The sequence below is a fragment of the Chaetodon auriga genome, chromosome 7 (assembly GCF_051107435.1).
Source record: "Chaetodon auriga isolate fChaAug3 chromosome 7, fChaAug3.hap1, whole genome shotgun sequence".
In the NCBI taxonomy this organism is placed as follows: Eukaryota; Metazoa; Chordata; class Actinopteri; order Chaetodontiformes; family Chaetodontidae; genus Chaetodon; species Chaetodon auriga.
Window position 1 is genome coordinate 15,376,921 of NC_135080.1, and position 17,563 is coordinate 15,394,483.

The 17,563-nt window shown below is 40.7% G+C and overlaps 1 protein-coding gene across 2 annotated transcripts; it reads left to right on the forward strand.

Annotated features, from left to right (window-relative positions):
* The first annotated feature begins 3,949 nt into the window (after positions 1-3,949).
* On the forward strand, positions 3,950-17,220 carry cul3b (cullin 3b). 2 transcript variants are annotated; one of them, XM_076735307.1, is made up of 16 exons: positions 3,950-4,228; positions 7,052-7,249; positions 9,252-9,365; positions 10,114-10,274; positions 10,799-10,913; positions 11,169-11,397; positions 11,873-12,018; positions 12,598-12,774; positions 12,918-13,088; positions 13,545-13,652; positions 14,172-14,296; positions 14,663-14,759; positions 14,904-15,038; positions 15,259-15,445; positions 15,652-15,797; positions 15,996-17,220. In XM_076735307.1, exons 1-16 carry the CDS (start codon positions 4,166-4,168, stop codon positions 16,125-16,127), a joined length of 2,304 nt encoding a protein of 767 aa, XP_076591422.1. In that variant the 5' UTR covers positions 3,950-4,165; the 3' UTR covers positions 16,128-17,220. The 2 variants fall into 2 exon arrangements, with proteins under 2 accessions (XP_076591422.1, XP_076591421.1); XM_076735306.1 differs by having other exon boundaries at positions 3,970-4,228; positions 14,907-15,038.
* Positions 17,221-17,563: the final 343 nt, after the last annotated feature.

Consider the following 17,563-nt stretch of genomic DNA (forward strand, 5'->3'; position numbering starts at 1 on the left):
TTTAAGTCGAGTGATTTTGTCATAAGTGACTTTAGATAGAGAGCAACCGAAGCCCTTTAAAAGATCCATCTCATCTGTTAGTGTAAATGTGCCAGAGTAGAGCATGTTATATGGAGTGTGTCATTGAGTGTGTCATATGGATCTGCCTTATTGCGCATCTTTGCTGCCTTTCTTAGAGCTTTTAATATATGAAAATCGAAATAAATAGTCTGTAGTATGTATGTTGTACATTTGTTATAGACATAGTTTGAGTATCAGTGTGTTGAGTGAATGATCACAATGCTCAGAAGATGTATATTTGTGAGAAACCTGTGTGGAGACCTCAGATCTCATGTCATTTCACTTCTTTCTATTTTAAGTTATGTATACAACCACCAGTGGTTATTAGGCAGACATGACAGCATTTTTTTTTCAGTTCTTGGTGCACTCAGAAATTGCTTCAAAGAAGGAACTAGAGATGTAGCCGTCATAGAAAAGACTCTTTCCCGAAAGCATCAGCAGTTCAATATTGCTGCATCCCAATGGAAAAGCTTGGAAAATTAGAGTTAAATTCTCAGATTGTGCCTCATGTCTTTTTTTTTTTTTTTTTTTTTTTTTTTTTTTTTTTTTTGCGGTTATGGGGTTTTGTGTTACAATATGCCATATTCAGTTTTACCTTACGATGTTTGAAACAGAAAATGCTGCAGTTAGGTTAAGACAACCACAGAATAGTTACACAAAGAGAAACGTCTCTGTAGCGTTCTCCACTGTGCTGTATGTAGGCTGTGTGTGCGGAGGCGTGAGAGCGAGTGGACGGACGGGTGGGTGTGTAGCTGAGATACAGGAAGAGAGAGAGAATGGGAGAGGAAAGAGTGGATGTGATCTAGAATTTCTTCAATGATGTCCCCTTTTATACAGCCCTGATAATGCCAGTGGAGGTAGATGAAAGCAAAAAATCACAGAATTTAAATATATAATTTTCCCTTGAAAGGGTCTCGAGAGGGCGCTTTAGGGAGGAAGGTTAATTGGTTGGCAAAGTGGTTTGATGTATGTGTTGTACCTACATTAGGATATGCATCAGCGTGATTGGACGAAATTCTTTGATCTGCCATGGTCTGCTTCATGGACATGAATTTCGTAAAGGGCATACGAGTGTTTGTAGAGGAGCCGCTCTCTCGCTCTCTTTCTCCAGCTCTTTCTGTCATACATGGGTTTTCCCCATTTCTGTTATTTTTGAACCACTGTTTCATATGTACCTGCCTTTTTCATGTGCAATATGAAGTGTCTGCCTCTGTGATGTTGCATAGATTCCTATGTAAATACCTATGCCTCTTGTTAAATTATTACTTCAGCTCTGAGTTCCCAAAGGCATTTAAGTGTTCGATCACGACGTTTCCATTGAAAAATAAATCAAATGCCTGTGACAATTTTAATTCGAAAATGCTTTTGAGAGTCCAGACCTCGGGCCGTTTTCTATATTGAGTGTGTATCTGTCCCTTTATGTTTGTGTTAGAGAGTCAGGGCTAAATGTGCCAAGCAAACATTGTCAAATTACAGGCATACCTACAATTGTTTTTTGCTCCCCATTGTCGGAGTGAAGTCGAGGGCTGTGTTCACATGAAACTTTTCTGATACATCAGGAGCAGGTCTGGAATTACGGCTCATCCAGGAAGTATGAACCCAATCTATTCCCCATCATCACAAAACAGCAGGACTCTAACCTGGGATGTAATGTCATTGTGATGATCACCTGTGACATAATTGTTAAAAGTGGCAAAAATATAATTGCTGTAAATATCAAAGTTTTAAGAGAAAATGTTACTTGATTGTCTGTCATTATTACAATGGGAAGTATTTCATTTCTGTATTGTATTTAAAGTGGTTGCATCCTGTTCTCTTTTTTATGCCATTTTTGAACAACCCTAAACTTAGACTTTTAGACAGAGGGGATGAAAGGAAACTGTATGTGTATTTAGGATATACATATGATATTCTACCACAAATGAGAATCCAAACTAATCTGAAATGTATACATGATGCTTATACGGAGGACTAAATCCAGTCGTCTGTTAATTCTTTGTTTTGTTGAGTTCTGAGTGCTGGTGGTCCTGTTCTTCTTCAGATGTAATCAACAAGGACATTTTTGACAAGACAAATGGATGAAGTTTTGATTTTCTTTCTTTTTTTTCTTTCTTGGAATAAATCTGGTGAAAGGCTTCTTGGTTACTGTCTCTGAACGTGCACAACACACCATACAGTGTACTTTGAGAATACTCAGCAATATCACATCGCCATGAAAGTGTGCTTGTTTGCCGGGGAAAGATCAGATGACATTAGGCGACACAGATCTAGTCATCACAGTGGCATCTCTGTTGATCCTGTCGGTCTATTCCACATACTGATACTGTGTAAGAATGGCCACACTAACACTCTGGGGGCCCTGGGGACAAAAATCTACTGTACTTTACTACTGAGTCCTCCCCCCAAAATTCACCAATCTCTCTATGTTCTGCATCTAGTTGAAGTCAACTTCTAATAACTTAGAGTTCCTATTAGCATGAGACTCCTTAGAGTACATGCACATACATTTGGCCTCTTGAAACTGAGCAACTGATGTAAAATTAAACAAATCTTTTTTAGCAATATGCGCCAATTAAGAATTGGACAAGGGTCCCATTACAGGCTCATCAACTGATACGATGCCTGAAATGATGCCTATTACGTGAAGCACTGGATTCGATCAAATTAACCCAGTTGAAACATGACAAACCACGCTAGAAACAAAGCCAGGAAAACATTCAATTCAACATCCAAATTAAAATCGAATTGAAGGTATTCCAGTTTGGCAGAGAATCTATAAATTATCTGTGGAATTAATATTTGGTTTATAAATTTTAGAAGAGGGACATAAATGTACAGAGAGATTTTGAACGCAAAGTTGTGCAAGTGCATATTACACCTATAAAAACACTAAATAATCACAATAGAACTTGGGCGATCTTACACTGACAGTACATGAAGCAGAATTGTAAACATTTACATTCCCTCAAAAGAAAGTGATTTCCAAACACGCAGCACTGATATTTTATCTTATCGTATCTGTTCTACCACAAGGTGTTAATCTGCCCAGTAGTGCAGCCAGGGAGGAGTCCATCCTCCATCCAGCTGGTCCAGATGCTCAGACAGCACATCACAGCCCACACCAGCCTTACTACACCTAACCAAATTAAGATGTAACTTATATCAAGAGATGAGCGCCAGCAAATGATCTGATTGAAGATCAAATTTAATAAACAATTTACAATATATGTACATACAGTATGTGCGTAATATAACACTGGCAGGGACCATTGTGCATGAGTATTTTTAGCTTGGAGTACATTTTTATGACATTATTTCTCTACTTCTACTTGAGTAAAATTTGAGTGCAGAACTTTTCCTTATAAAGTTGTATTTTTCAGTAGTGGAAGAAGTATTCAGATCATGTACGTAAGTATCAATATTTGTGTGTGAAATCTGAATCTGAAAAGGAATGAGTAGGCATAGCTGTTAAATGTCAATGAGTAAATAGTACAGTATATCCCTTTGATAGCTCTGAAGTTTGAAGTAGAAGTAGGCAGACATAAAATAGAAGTACTCAAGAAAACTACAAGTAAACTTCAAATTAAAGTAAAGCTACTCGAGTTATTATTCTTGGTTACTTTCTATCATCGGTATTGTTAAAGCAAAGATTAAAGTATGAAAATATAAAGTACTTACAGTGCTTCCAGTGAAGTACACAGAAACAGAACATGAAATAAACCTACTGAATAAAAGCTGTAATCATAATACTCCCTATGGCCTGTCTGTAATATATATGTGTGTGTGATAAATCTAAATTAAAAAAATAAAAATTATTCTCTAAGTACAGAACAAGTGAAGTTCAGAAAATTTTCCTAATTATTAGTTTCTCGCGTGACTTGGAGTGCGTGAGCTCTGCGCAATGAGAACTGCAGGTAGTCCGCCATTGCTGTATGAAGAACTATCGGATTTGGCGTTTGGCTATCAACAATAAACTTGCGGTGCCGGGACGCGGAGCTACGAGGTCGAGTGAAAGCTCGTCGGCTGCTCCACAAATCAGTCGTCACCTCCGTCCCTCCCTGGAGAATACTTTCATGTGAATACAGAGCCAGTGGACGAGGCAACCATGTCCAATCTCAGCAAAGGCGGCACCAAGAAGGACACCAAAATGAGGATACGGGCCTTTCCTGTAAGTGCTCACCGCAGTAGGTGCTCTGCCTGTCCGGCTTGTGGTGACTCGATCGCCGTGGTCTGGGCTGCTAGCTAATTGCTAGCAGGCTAACCAGTGAGCAGCTGATATGACTTGCCTATCCGTAAACAAAGTGCTGCCTTCAAATGTTCAGTCGCCCCCACTCTTGGTCGGTTGGTTAGATGGCTGCTGTCTTATTTTACCAGCTCAGTTTGAACTTAAATAATTGACTTTTGTCGTCCTTAACGGTTAACTATCAACTCCCCAAATGTTAGCTAGCAGCATCGATCTGTCGATATAGCCGACGCTAACGTTAGCCCTGGCTCTTGACACTTGTTGTTTTGAATGCTTTAGACTTTCTTAATCAATTGCATGATGTCCCTGTGTGCTGAGCTCTAAATGTGACTGGCTTTCGTGCCCCGGAAGGTTAGCTAGATTTCCAGCAGTAGCAAGAACAAGCAGCATCGTTGTGACTGCTGTAGATGGATGCTAACAAAAACCAAACCAGCTAAACCAACGTTAGGTCTGGGTTCGCATTAACGGGAATATCAACAGTATATCCAGATGTTTGTCGTTGTTTCCGTGGTGAAAGTCTGATTTAGGATCCCCCTCCTCGTTCACTTGGCACTCCCTTTGTCTGCAAGTCATTGAAAGACCTAATTTGTGAGCTGACCTCATTTTTCTTTAAATGACATTTCAGCCTGTCTGTGAATGGCTGACTGAGAGTGTACATCATCAGATACTTGTGATGTTGCTCCTCTCTGAGTAGCTTTAGGTAATGTGCCTGTGACAGTGGCCACATAGCTGCCCTCTGTTACCACCGAGAGGACCTTCACTTATGTGTGCCTGTTGAATGTGGCCCAGTCCTGACAGAGAGCGGCATCTTGACATGCATGTGTTTGGGCTTGTCTGCAGGGAGGGAGCAGGCACTGTTCCCCCTCACCAGCAGTCCCACATATTGGGTTCAGAGTCCGCAAGAAAGCTGAGGAGAGCTCCTTAAATTAAAAGCTTTTCAGGAATTGTAACACAATGATGCACCACAGTTCAGCATCCTGCAGAACTACGTGTTTTGTTTTTCTGTCATTGTCAAAAAGGGCTGGTATATTGAAAATCCTGCTCCTGCATTTCTTGTCAAGGTCTTGACAGATTAGACATTTGAATATGTAAGATATTCGACTTGCTGTAGTTTTCATTGTGCAAATGAGGAACATATAAGGGGTGTACAGTTTTTTCAGTGCTGGAACTTGAGCCTCATGTCACATTTAGAAACGTATGGCCTTAGTAGACACAGCAGTTGAGTAGTCTTACAAATGTGTACACATATAATTGTTCCTTTAATATTTGACACCAATTGACAGACCCTACGCATGGTCTTTAATTTTTCATCTTCCTCAGAGATCATGCTGTTAGAGCAACGGAAGGGGTTGCACCAACAAGGGTTCATCTGATTGGAGGTTTCTTATTAGTCTCAAGCACATTTCAGTAAAACACGGCAGAAATTGGACATCTGACCATTAACATTTATCAGAAAGGCTGCATAACTACTATCTCAATCATTTGGATTAATTGGGTTTTTAGTAGGCTGTTAAAGGTAAACTGAGAGAGGAAACAGGAAGACATGATTTAACCTAGTCAAGATGGACCAACCTCAGCACAGAAGTCAACATAGCAGGTATATCTCAGTATTTCTAAAGAAATTGAAAGGTGTCACTTGGCCCAAAACACACTGCGGGAATGAAAAACGACTGAGTGCTCAGTATTGTGCTTTAGCTTAATTATTACCTTTCTATTTTTAAATCAGAATAGAGGTGTGTTACTTCAGGAAAGCACGGTTATGTGTGACATTGAAGGTCAGCCTTGTTGGGGTTGTGGTAATATCTTCTGCTCATGGGTTCAAAACATCACTCCTTGTAGCTGTTCATAGCTCAGTTTCCATCCAGATGTATTGCATATTTGGACAGAATTTTGAGACGATCTGCATAAGAAAATGTAAATGAATGCTTGTTTCAAATCAAATCAAATCAATATTCCTTTATTTGTCCCGCGAGGGGAAATTTCAGAATACAGCAGCATCAGTAAAGATTAGTAAAGATTAATATAAGAAAGTGCAATGCAGATTAGAAACAAAACAGTATATACAAGAGAGTGAGGATTTAAATACAAATAAAAAGAAAGAAATTGTAAAAAAAAAATTGTAAGAAATTGCAGATCGTATTTACAGATTGTTATGTACATGACAATCCACTACTTCTTTGTTTCAGGCTTATTAAAACTCCTGCCTTATTTGCAATATTCAGCAGACCCTAACACCGGCCATGGCTCAAATACCAACCCCACCATCTATACAGTAAAGCATATGTTTGGTGGATATTCTTAAGAGCAGCATCCACAGCAGGAGAGGAAGTGTCGCCTTAGAGTTTCAGATCATGGCAGAAAGCCCTCTTCCAAACATATGTTCTGTTGTAGTAAAATCACAGATGTGTCAGACAGTTACGATGTGGGAGCTTGTCAGGGGACAGAGCGGTGTTTTGGGCTTTGGAAAAGCTGTCATTTGAGGTATAGTACAATGCCCTGTTATTGGCTTATTCTCGATAACAAAGTAAATAATTAAAGATTGGGAGTTGACAAATAGACATTTTTTTCTGCACACCGTCCCCTCACTCTCATATCCAATGCAGAAAGGGTGCAAGGACAAAACTGCACAGAGTGGGAGTCTGTCGGTATCAGGAGGCTTTATCGAGGAACAAGATCCTCGGATCTAAGTGTTGGTAAAAATAACCATTGGTGATGACCGTCTTACTCATTACTGGTTACCTTTTGCAGATGACGATGGATGAGAAGTACGTCAACAATATCTGGGACCTTCTGAAGAATGCCATACAGGAGATTCAGAGGAAGAACAACAGTGGCCTGAGCTTCGAAGAACTGTACAGGAACGCCTACACAATGGTGCTCCACAAACATGGAGAGAAGCTGTACACGGGCCTGCGGGAGGTCGTCACTGAACACCTTATCAACAAAGTAAGACAAACACAGATTACATGCATTTGCAAAACATTACGCATGAGTATATTTTGGGAGGAGCAGGGGGGATTGCACAGATTTTGACATTCAAGACAGGATAGTTACTCCTGTAGTAAACACCTGGGTAATTCTGTAAACTCCCTTTATTGAAATCAAAGGGAATTATGACGCACCAAGTGGTGCACCTCTTAAGCTTGGTAAAATTGCCAGACACTTATAGTCAAGTGATGACACAGTGTTTGCAGAATGAAATGAAACATGCTTTATGCTCCTGTTTCTTGTTGTGTCGAAAGTGCAGGTGACTACTATTTCACTCAAGCGTGTAACAGATAGTTATTGGTGCATACTTGACTTTAATATAAGATAGTCCTGTGAAAAGTATCTATGCTAAACCGAATCTTTCATAGGTTACGTATTATGAAATATATTACTGCTTGGCCTGTGTGTCATCCTTGCAAAACAAAGGTAATGCCAGAAAACATGAGCCATTTCCATTCATGAGCAGCCTGGTGAGGCTTTGTTAGAAAGCTGGGGAATACAGTTTCAGAGATTGTTACTCAAAGTCTTGAGTAATGGGAGATTTGTAAAACTCTTTAAGGATCACTCAGTGCCCTTTTGACAGATTCCTCATTTCTGTGACGGACGAGAAGTGCCCAGATTTGTCGATAGGGTCATTGAGATATAATTTTGTTCTGGGTTTTCTGCTGTGCATGGTTGGTCATCTGTCTTACAACCTTTCTTAAAATGTGTTTTTCCTCATATGTTACAGCAGTGCAGTAGTATGTTTTTGAATGATGGCTTGACAGTTTTCTCAAGCTGGAAATTTTGTTGATTTATTTATTAGGAGAAATCCATTGCAAGTGAAATTGTGGACATGTTTGTGATTTTTCTCAGCAGTCTGTGTAAAAGATATTGCAATCCATTGCTCATCCTGTAACTACGAGATTAACTTGTTTTGAAAGTCAGAGGCATCATTAGTGAATGTTTTTCCGTAGCTGTCACTTTTTTCTGCTGCATATAATTAGTAACAAATTAAGCTTGTTCGTGATATCTGTAGTGAAAGCGTCTGTGTATCTTACAGTGTGCAGAAAGCCATTGAGCATTGAATAGCAGCCAGGTGGGTTTACAGCTTAATTAAATACACAGTGTCAACTTGGCAGGTTTAGTAAATTAGCAGTCAGGGAAAGTCAACAAGCAAGTGTTGAAAGAAGAGAGATCTGACACCTGAGTGTGTTTTTATGATCAAATAATGATGCAGACTTTTCTTAGCGATTTTTAGTTTTTAGTTATTGGTTTATTTAACTCCTTGTAATGTTCCCCCTGACTCCACAAACACAACAAACACCTTCTGGCTTCACGAAATCACATTTCTAGAAAGCAACACATGAAACAATAGTTTGATTTATGCATATTACTGTAATATCAGTGTTGTTTATTATGATGGACCAGCAGCATTAGAAATTGTCAGAACAGATTAGCATAAGAGCAGCTTCATCTTATCAGCACCACGCAACGATAGTGACCTCATAATTACTTTTATGGGTAAGCAATGAGTGAGCACAGTGAGTTTTCAATTTAAGGGCATATTCAGATTTATGTCTCCATCTTGCACCTTAAAATTTGGTCTGGATGTGCGTAAGAAGAAGTTAGCGAGTCTGAGGGTTTATCTCGTGTATTAGCAGGAGTAGAGGTGATAATTCATCATGTCCAGAGGGGAGAAAATGGGGAGGTCAGTGTGACCTTAAGAATCTTACTCTACAGAGACATTAGGTTTACAGTGCTGAGTCACACTGCAGTGTGACTATTACCAAGCTGTGGAGACTTGTAGAGAAAAGATATTAAAGAAACTGCAAGTATTATGTTTATAAAATCCTGCATCAGAGTGTCAGGATGATACAGGAGCTTTTTCTTCAACAAGGAGTTTTCAAGTTTCAGGTCCTTGGTCGATATGTTGTCACTAACACTGCAGGACATGCATGTGTGTTTGTCCCTCTGAAAGGTACGAGAAGATGTCCTCAACTCCCTAAACAATAACTTCCTCCAAACCCTCAATCAGGCCTGGAATGACCATCAGACAGCGATGGTGATGATCAGAGACATCCTGATGTACATGGTGAGAAGCTGATGTTTCCCGGGGTTTAACACGTTTACACGGCTTCATAACAGCACACGTTAGTGAGGAGAGTGAGACCACAACACAATTACAAAAATGAAGGTTGATCATTATTTTAGAAATCCTGCGCTTCTGTTATGCTTCAGGTGCATCTTACTGATGTGTGCTCTGACTCTGGCTAACGTATTGGCTGAGTTCAAAAGACTTTTCCGACTGTATCAACAACTGTAATGTTGTTATGTTGGCCTCTGATTCAGAAGAGTCCATAGAAGGAGCAACCAATCAAATCTGACAAATAACAACCTGCAAGTGTGACTTGATAAACTGGTGTTCAAACAAACTGAGAGGCCTTCCTCACTTTGGTGGCTCAACTTCATGTGGAGGGATTAAACCCCTTGTGTGCAAATGTAATGCACTGCAGTGAGCTATATATGTTGTTGGTGCCATAAGTGGTGTGGAAATGCACAGTGGTCATATTTGCATAGTGGATATATGAAGACAGACACATGCATGTATTTGAAAATGAAATTGAGACTGTTTCTAAAGTGTTGAATAATCACCATAGAACAGAAAACATCAGGCCGGCCTTAGAAATGTCTCTGGGAAAACAATTGATCTTGGCAATATCTCAGTTGTTATGTCACTACATTAGTGAGATATCTAAACTTATATGACCTTTGGAGGGGAAATGCATATATCCAGCATTATCCAAGACATTGATTCTCCTTTTCATGCGTTTGTCCCACAGGACCGAGTCTACGTGCAGCAGAACAATGTAGAGAATGTCTACAACCTGGGACTTATCATCTTTAGGGATCAGGTGGTTCGTTATGGCTGCATCAGAGACCACCTCCGGCAGACCCTGCTGGACATGATTGCACGCGAGAGGAAGGGGGAGGTGGTGGACAGGTAGCCAAAAACTCAGGACTGATTGCTTGTGTGACAACCTAACTAGCTGCAATTCGTTGTCTCTGTGTTGCACTCTGGCGATGACAATAAAGTTGAGTCTAATCTAATCTTAAAAAATAATAAAAAATTGCCAGTTGATGTTGACAAGTTCATTTTAAATTCAGTTGCACATAAATTGGGAAGAAAATCGAATTTACATCCTTCATATTTAGTCAAATTAAGGGAAATGTTAAATCATCATTTGTTACTAGACAGGGTGCATGTTTTTGCCATAAACAATAAATGTAGCTGTCAGATACCTCTGCCACAATTAAACCTATTAAACCCCGAGAAGTTCACTGAAACAGGCTCTGACATTTAAAACATTGATTTTTCTGAGCCCCCTGCGCTCTGGTGTGTTGTTTTTAGATGAAGGAATAATCAAAAGTTAGTTGGCAGCCATAGTAAGTGTGAAATGTTCTTTTGTTTTGTCTTGCGTCACTGATTGTGCCTTCAACATTTGGTCTGCTTCTCCTCTCCACCAGGGGGGCCATTAGAAATGCCTGCCAAATGTTAATGATCCTCGGCCTTGAAGGCAGATCTGTTTATGAAGAAGACTTTGAGGCACCGTTCTTAGAAATGTCTGCAGAATTTTTCCAGGTTTGTGAGAGAAAGTAATTCCTCTGACTGCTCCTTGTTTATCGTTTGTTTTGATCGCTGTTAGTTGTTACCTTGGCTACATCTTCTCTTTCATTCCTTTCGTCCATATAAATATAATGCAGTGTAAACACAGATGTTTCCCAGACATCTTTGAAAAAGGCTTTACAATACTTTTATGCAGTATACTGTATTATATAAATGGTGAAAAATTGAAGGAGTTTGAGAAACATTTCTTCTTTTTTTGTTCACACTTAGATGGAGAGCCAAAAGTTCCTTGCAGAAAACAGTGCCAGTGTGTACATAAAGAAGGTGGAAGCCAGGATCAATGAGGAGATTGAGCGGGTGATGCACTGCCTGGACAAATCTACAGAGGAGCCAATTGTCAAGGTGGTGGAACGTGAGCTCATCTCCAAACACATGAAGACCATCGTAGAGATGGAGAACTCTGGCCTGGTCCACATGCTCAAAAACGGCAAGACAGACGGTGAGAGTGCTTCTGCTTCGTGTCTTTAGCATTTGTGGTTAATGTCCTTGCCATCAGGGGAAATGAGATACGGTCAAAGTTCGTGCTTCAGTCCAAAAAAAGGGAGACAGAAATCCCCCAACCTCTATAACAAACCATCTATCTCTTGCAAGAGAATTCTACATTGTACTCGATCTGTAGTGCAGTCCTCTTGCTCATGTCACAAACAATAAGAGAGGAGGAATATGGTTGTACTGATTAGATTCATATAGAAGTGGGACTGCAGCGTTGTAGCCTCAGCGATGATGGGTGTCCTCGTAAAATATTTCGACATTGGTACACTCAGGTGTTTCAGTTCACTGTGCAAAAATAAACCTTTTTTCAGCTGCCCAGTCCTTTTTCCGGTTTGTGGGAAAAGATTTATAGTATGTGTGTGTGTGTGTGTGTGTGTGTGTGTGTGTGTGTGTGTGTGTGTTTTCACGTGTATCCGTCACAGATTTGGCGTGCATGTACAAGCTGTTCAGCAGGGTTCCCAATGGGCTGAAGACCATGTGTGAGTGTATGAGCTCATACCTGCGGGAGCAAGGCAAGGCCCTCGTGTCAGAGGAGGGAGAGGGAAAGAACCCTGTGGACTACATCCAGGTGAGACGACGGGGTGTCAGGAGACATTACAGTGCAGGGATGTTATTGCTCAGTCTTGTGAATCTACAGGAACGCCTTTGCTGCTCTAAGAGTTGGCCGTTCTCATGGTACACCTGCTCTTTTGAAGAACATTATAACATATATATTTTAGGTGAATGAAAGAGAAAACGACATCAGTCCTAACATCTAACCTTGTTGGAGATCATGGAGCAATTTCTCCCGGCTCAGCGCACTTTGGCACATTATTGCGTGCTGAGCCTCGACCATAATGTGCTTCCATAACTTCCCAGCAGAGGATAACTGCTCCGACCCCCTGCCTTTGTGGCCACAAACCATGATGATCTCTGCCCTCAACCACATACTGTCGTTGCGCTGTATTGAATAACGTGTGAGGTCTTTCAGGCGACAAGAGCAAAGGCACTGTTTGAATATCTTTCAGTGCTTTTGAAGCAGCCTGGCTTTTCTCTGATTCGACCAGCTTTCCTCTGCCGTTAGCTTCTGGTGGAGCTGTAACTGCAGTGTTAAGCTACTGCTAATGCAGACTGCTGCTGTATGATCCCCGATCATCCTTTCCTGCAGGGTTTGCTGGACCTGAAGTCACGTTTCGACCGCTTCCTCCAGGAGTCCTTTAATAATGACCGGCTCTTCAAACAAACCATTGCAGGCGACTTTGAGTACTTCCTTAACCTCAACTCTCGCTCGCCTGAGTACCTGTCACTCTTCATTGATGACAAACTGAAGAAAGGAGTAAAAGGGGTGAGCACTCTCAAGGATTCACTCTTATTTTAGAATAACATATTTGGTATGTGTAACTTGTAGTAGTAGCTTGCTGTGTGGGTGTTTGTCAGAGTACTGACGGTGTTGATGATCACCCTCCATGGTTTTGTTTTTTTGTCCAGTTGACAGAGCAGGAGGTGGAGTCCATACTGGACAAGGCCATGGTGCTCTTCCGCTTCATGCAGGAAAAGGACGTGTTTGAGAGGTACTACAAGCAGCACCTGGCCCGCAGGCTGCTCACCAACAAGAGCGTCTCTGATGACTCAGAGAAGAACATGATCTCAAAGCTCAAGGTGAGCAGGAGTGTGATATCACCAGTAGAAGTTCTTGGGAGTAAAATAATGAGATTTCAGTGAAGATGTTGGCTGAATGAAAAACTTTCCTCTTCGAGATAAGAAGTTGCAGTTTCTTTTTTTTTTTTTGTCCCAGCTAATCAAAATAGAAAAAAACTTACTTTATATATTTCACATCACTGTAATTTTCTCTGAGTCAGCTCATACTAAAAGGCGGTACTTAATTTTTAGACACCTTGTGTGACCTTGTTAATGGTTATCTAAACCCCAAGGGTAAAGATTTGAGCTATATTCAATGCATGGGTACATTACAAAGGAAGTGGAGGGTAGAGGAAACCTACAGTAAGCAGTCTGTTAAACACTGACAAAGATTTGTTGACCGCCATATGAGTGTTGATTTGAACCTGAATAGCTTTTGAACTAAACGTGATCCTTCTTGTGGTCTTCATTGCTCAGACCGAGTGTGGCTGTCAGTTCACCTCTAAACTGGAGGGGATGTTCCGGGATATGAGCATCTCCAACACCACCATGGACGAGTTTAGACAACATCTACAGACGACTGGGGTGAGCACACGCCACACGACACAACTTACTCTGTACAAATAATGAGTCCAATTTGCTGCCTGTAATCAATACACGGCTGCTTGAGTGACTGAGCATTGCTGCGTTGCTCTGTTACATGAAAATTATGCACCACAATTCGTACCTTGGGAATACATGCTGCTAATTTCTGGCTTGTGCTGTGCTGTCACGTGGCTTTTTGTCACAGAGCCTCTGTCGCTGTATTTGCTTGTCAGTCTAGTGAACTGAAGCAAATGTGACTCATGTTTAGTAGATAATAAATAAGTGAACATGAATCCCAGTAAATATTTATGCACTTTTTTTTTTTTTGCTTAGGCTATATTTCAAACCGTTCCTTTTAAAAATAATGAAACCTGTTTTTTTCAAATTCATCTAAATAAATACGACTGCCTAGTTTGTGTTAATGGTCTGCAGTTATTTTTTGTCTGTCTGTTTTATCTGTTATCGTCATACAGCGTGTAATTACAACGGACATGATGATTACATGTCTTGTGTTTTCAGGTGTCACTCGGAGGAGTTGATCTCACTGTTAGAGTCCTGACCACGGGATACTGGCCAACACAATCAGCAACACCCAAGTGCAACATCCCCCCTTCACCGCGACATGCATTTGAAGTCTTTAGAAGGTCAGACTCTTGTACACTTGAAGCTCAGAATAACAAGTTTCCTGCTTAAATGTGTGGTTGTGTAACTTTGCTTTCAGTCCAGGGATTTCTGAAATGTGTGATCCAAAAGCAGCAGTCTCACTAAGCCACATTATGTATGTTACAACTAGAAGCTGACTAAAGTAACAACCTTTTCCAGCTCCTGACCCATTTTTGAAGCGAAAAGCTTGCGTTTATTCCTAGAAATAGAATAATCACATTTGTGCCATATTGTTAACATCGTCTCCTCGGGCCTGTTGTAGAAAGTCCTAACACTTCAGTTGGATTAATTGTGGTACTCGGACTATTCTTAGATGTTAACCTGGAGTGACTCCTTTCTGCCTGTAGGTTTTATCTTGGTAAGCACAGCGGCAGACAACTCACACTGCAGCACCACATGGGCTCTGCAGATCTAAACGCCACCTTCTACGGTCCCATCAAAAAGGTAACGTGTTTGCAAGAAGCTCTAGTTTCCAAAGTGTTTAAATAATTCTTCAGGACTTTCAGTAACAGAACACATCGTTTCTTGCGGGAGTGGATTTTGAATCACGTCTTTAGATTCTGATGTTTCATCCCAACATTTCAAAAGGAGGATGGGTCAGAGGTCGGGGTTGGAGGAGCCCAGGTAACCGGCTCCAACACCAGGAAGCACATCCTACAGGTCTCTACCTTCCAGATGACCATCCTCATGCTTTTCAACAACAGAGAGAAGTCCACCTTTGAGGTACGCTTCTTAAATCCCAGCTGTCCATGCACACTGTAACAGCATGCTGGAGTTCCTGTAGTATCACAAAAAGAATTCGCCTTGCCCAGAAACCAGCAGCCTGGTGATTTATAGTTGACGGTTTCACCACGATGAGGCATTTATCACACAAGTTTCACATTCCTGCTTTTCTCTCTGGATGTTGTTTCATTGCCCTGAACTTGATTTCTCCAACCTGCAGGAGATCCAGCAGGAGACGGACATCCCAGAGAGGGAGTTGGTGCGAGCGCTGCAGTCTCTGGCCTGCGGGAAGCCCACTCAGAGAGTTCTCACCAAGGAGCCCAAGTCCAAGGAGATTGAGAATGGCCATGTGTTTACAGTCAATGACCAGTTTACCTCCAAGCTGCACCGTGTCAAGATACAGACAGGTACACAACCTTCATCAAGTTTGTATGATGTTTTCATAAGACTTGAAGTAAAATAATGTTTTATTTTGAATTCCTGATGCACTGAACAGTCATTAGGTATTACAGGTCTTACAGTATTGGATGTACACAAGCCGCATGTACCACAGAAAATGTATCAAAACAACTTGTATTTAGCATTTATTTCTTTTTTGTTGTGCTCCACCTAGTGGCCGCTAAACAGGGGGAGTCTGACCCGGAGAGGAAGGAGACGCGACAAAAAGTGGACGATGACAGGAAGCATGAGATTGAAGCTGCCATCGTTCGCATCATGAAGTCCAGAAAGAAGATGCAGCACAATGTCCTAGTAGCAGAGGTCAGTCAGCTGAAATGGTTTCATGAGCATTGTCCACATTTTCCTCAATTTCACGATGAATTTAAAGACTTCCAAGAAATGAGAACAGAAAATGAAGGCGAAAAAAATGAAATAAGGTGACGATCATGGTGATAAAATGTGAGTCATGACAGGATGAGGTGTGGAGCACTGACATTACCGTGTTTGTTGTCTCCACAGGTCACGCAGCAGTTGCGAGCACGATTCCTCCCTAGTCCCGTAGTCATCAAGAAGCGCATTGAAGGACTCATTGAGAGGGAATATTTGGCACGAACACCGGAGGACCGCAAAGTGTACACTTACGTAGCATAAAACAAGTGAATTGAATGAAAGCTAACATCGAGTTGAGAGAAACTGAGAGCCTTTTTTTTTTTTTTTTTGTGGACTGCTATGCGTTTGAATGAACTTGGAAGTGCTTTCATCATTGATTCTGGGAAACACTGGGAAGCTTAACTTTTCTTCCATAAAATGTGTAATAAAAAAAAAAATCATGCAAAAGATGGGGAAGTTTTCTAGCAATATTAGATTTCTTCTGCTGAGAGAAAGGAAAGGAGGGGGATCTAGTTTTGTACAAAATCAGTTTCTTGTGGCCTTTGGAGAGAATTGGACGAGCCTGTTTGCCAGTTAACTACTTGCTGTTGAGAACAAGCGAAACAATGTTAGAGCAAACACGCGGCTACATGGAGACCAAGAAAACATTTGAGTTCACTCCCCTGTTTTAAATGTTGATGTCAATGTGTTCTGTTTGTTTTTCGTGGCACATTGATGGCTGTACAGGTTGACAGACACTCTTGGCCTTTTCCTCCCGGAGGATTTTAAAGTTAAAGAAGAGGACGAAGTGTTACCTGGTACACACCTGGTTTACAACAGCAGTGAAACACATTTTGAGTACTTGAGAGAACAGGAAAAGTGCTTAATTTATGTTGCAAAGATGTCTGTTTTTTGAGGTTGTTTTAATTTCGGATACAAATTAAGTGCACCTCACATAGCTGAAATATTATTTTCAACACTTTGGCCAGGTCTGTACTAGTGGGTAGAGAGATCAAGAGCTGTAGCTTCACAGCATGCTTTATCTAATGGATCAATCAGGGGTATAAGATGCACATAAAAGCTCCATAAATGGTGTTTGGTCTCTCATCACACATTTTTCACTTCAGGCCTGCTGTATGATCGGCCAGAAAGATTTATCTCCTCTTTGAATGGATGTTGTGCAGGTTTCAGAGAGCTTTTTCTTTTCTTTTTCTTTCTTTTTCCATTCTTGACTGCATTTTGAACGGGTGGAACCAGTCTAGCACCATGTTCTAATGTGTACAAATTGTAAAATAATTATTGTACTCACTGCGAAGGTGGATTGTACAGGGCCTTGTTTTCATCATATTAAATGTAGAATAAAAAAAATGAGAGGATGTTTTTTTTTCTTTTTTTTTATGTCTTTCATGAGAAGGCCTCGGCAAGCATCAGAAATACTCGAGTCTCTAACCATAATTAAAGCTTAATGTAAATGGTAAGCCGCAGTCAAAGTCCCCGCGTTCACATGAAGAACTTTGCCTCTGAAGAACATTGTTTACTACAGTATTTTGAGATTTAAGTGCAACTCTTCTTTCCATCTTCCGAAAAAAAAGCAGTCAATTAAAATCTAGTTTTGTTGAAATTGTTTTTAGGAAGGTGTAGATTTAACTGTAGTTTGTGCTGCTGTTGAATGGTCGCACTGACAGTCTTTTCTCAAGTTTACCTTCTGATATGAAATG

Coding starts and splice junctions, on each gene's coding strand:
- cul3b (XM_076735307.1), top strand. CDS start 4,166: ATGTCCAATCTCAGCAAAGGCGGCACCAAGAAGGACACCAAAATGAGG. Junction 13,089..13,544: donor ACATGATCTCAAAGCTCAAG/GTGAGCAGGAGT, acceptor TTCATTGCTCAG/ACCGAGTGTGGCTGTCAGTT. Junction 13,653..14,171: donor AACATCTACAGACGACTGGG/GTGAGCACACGC, acceptor TTGTGTTTTCAG/GTGTCACTCGGAGGAGTTGA.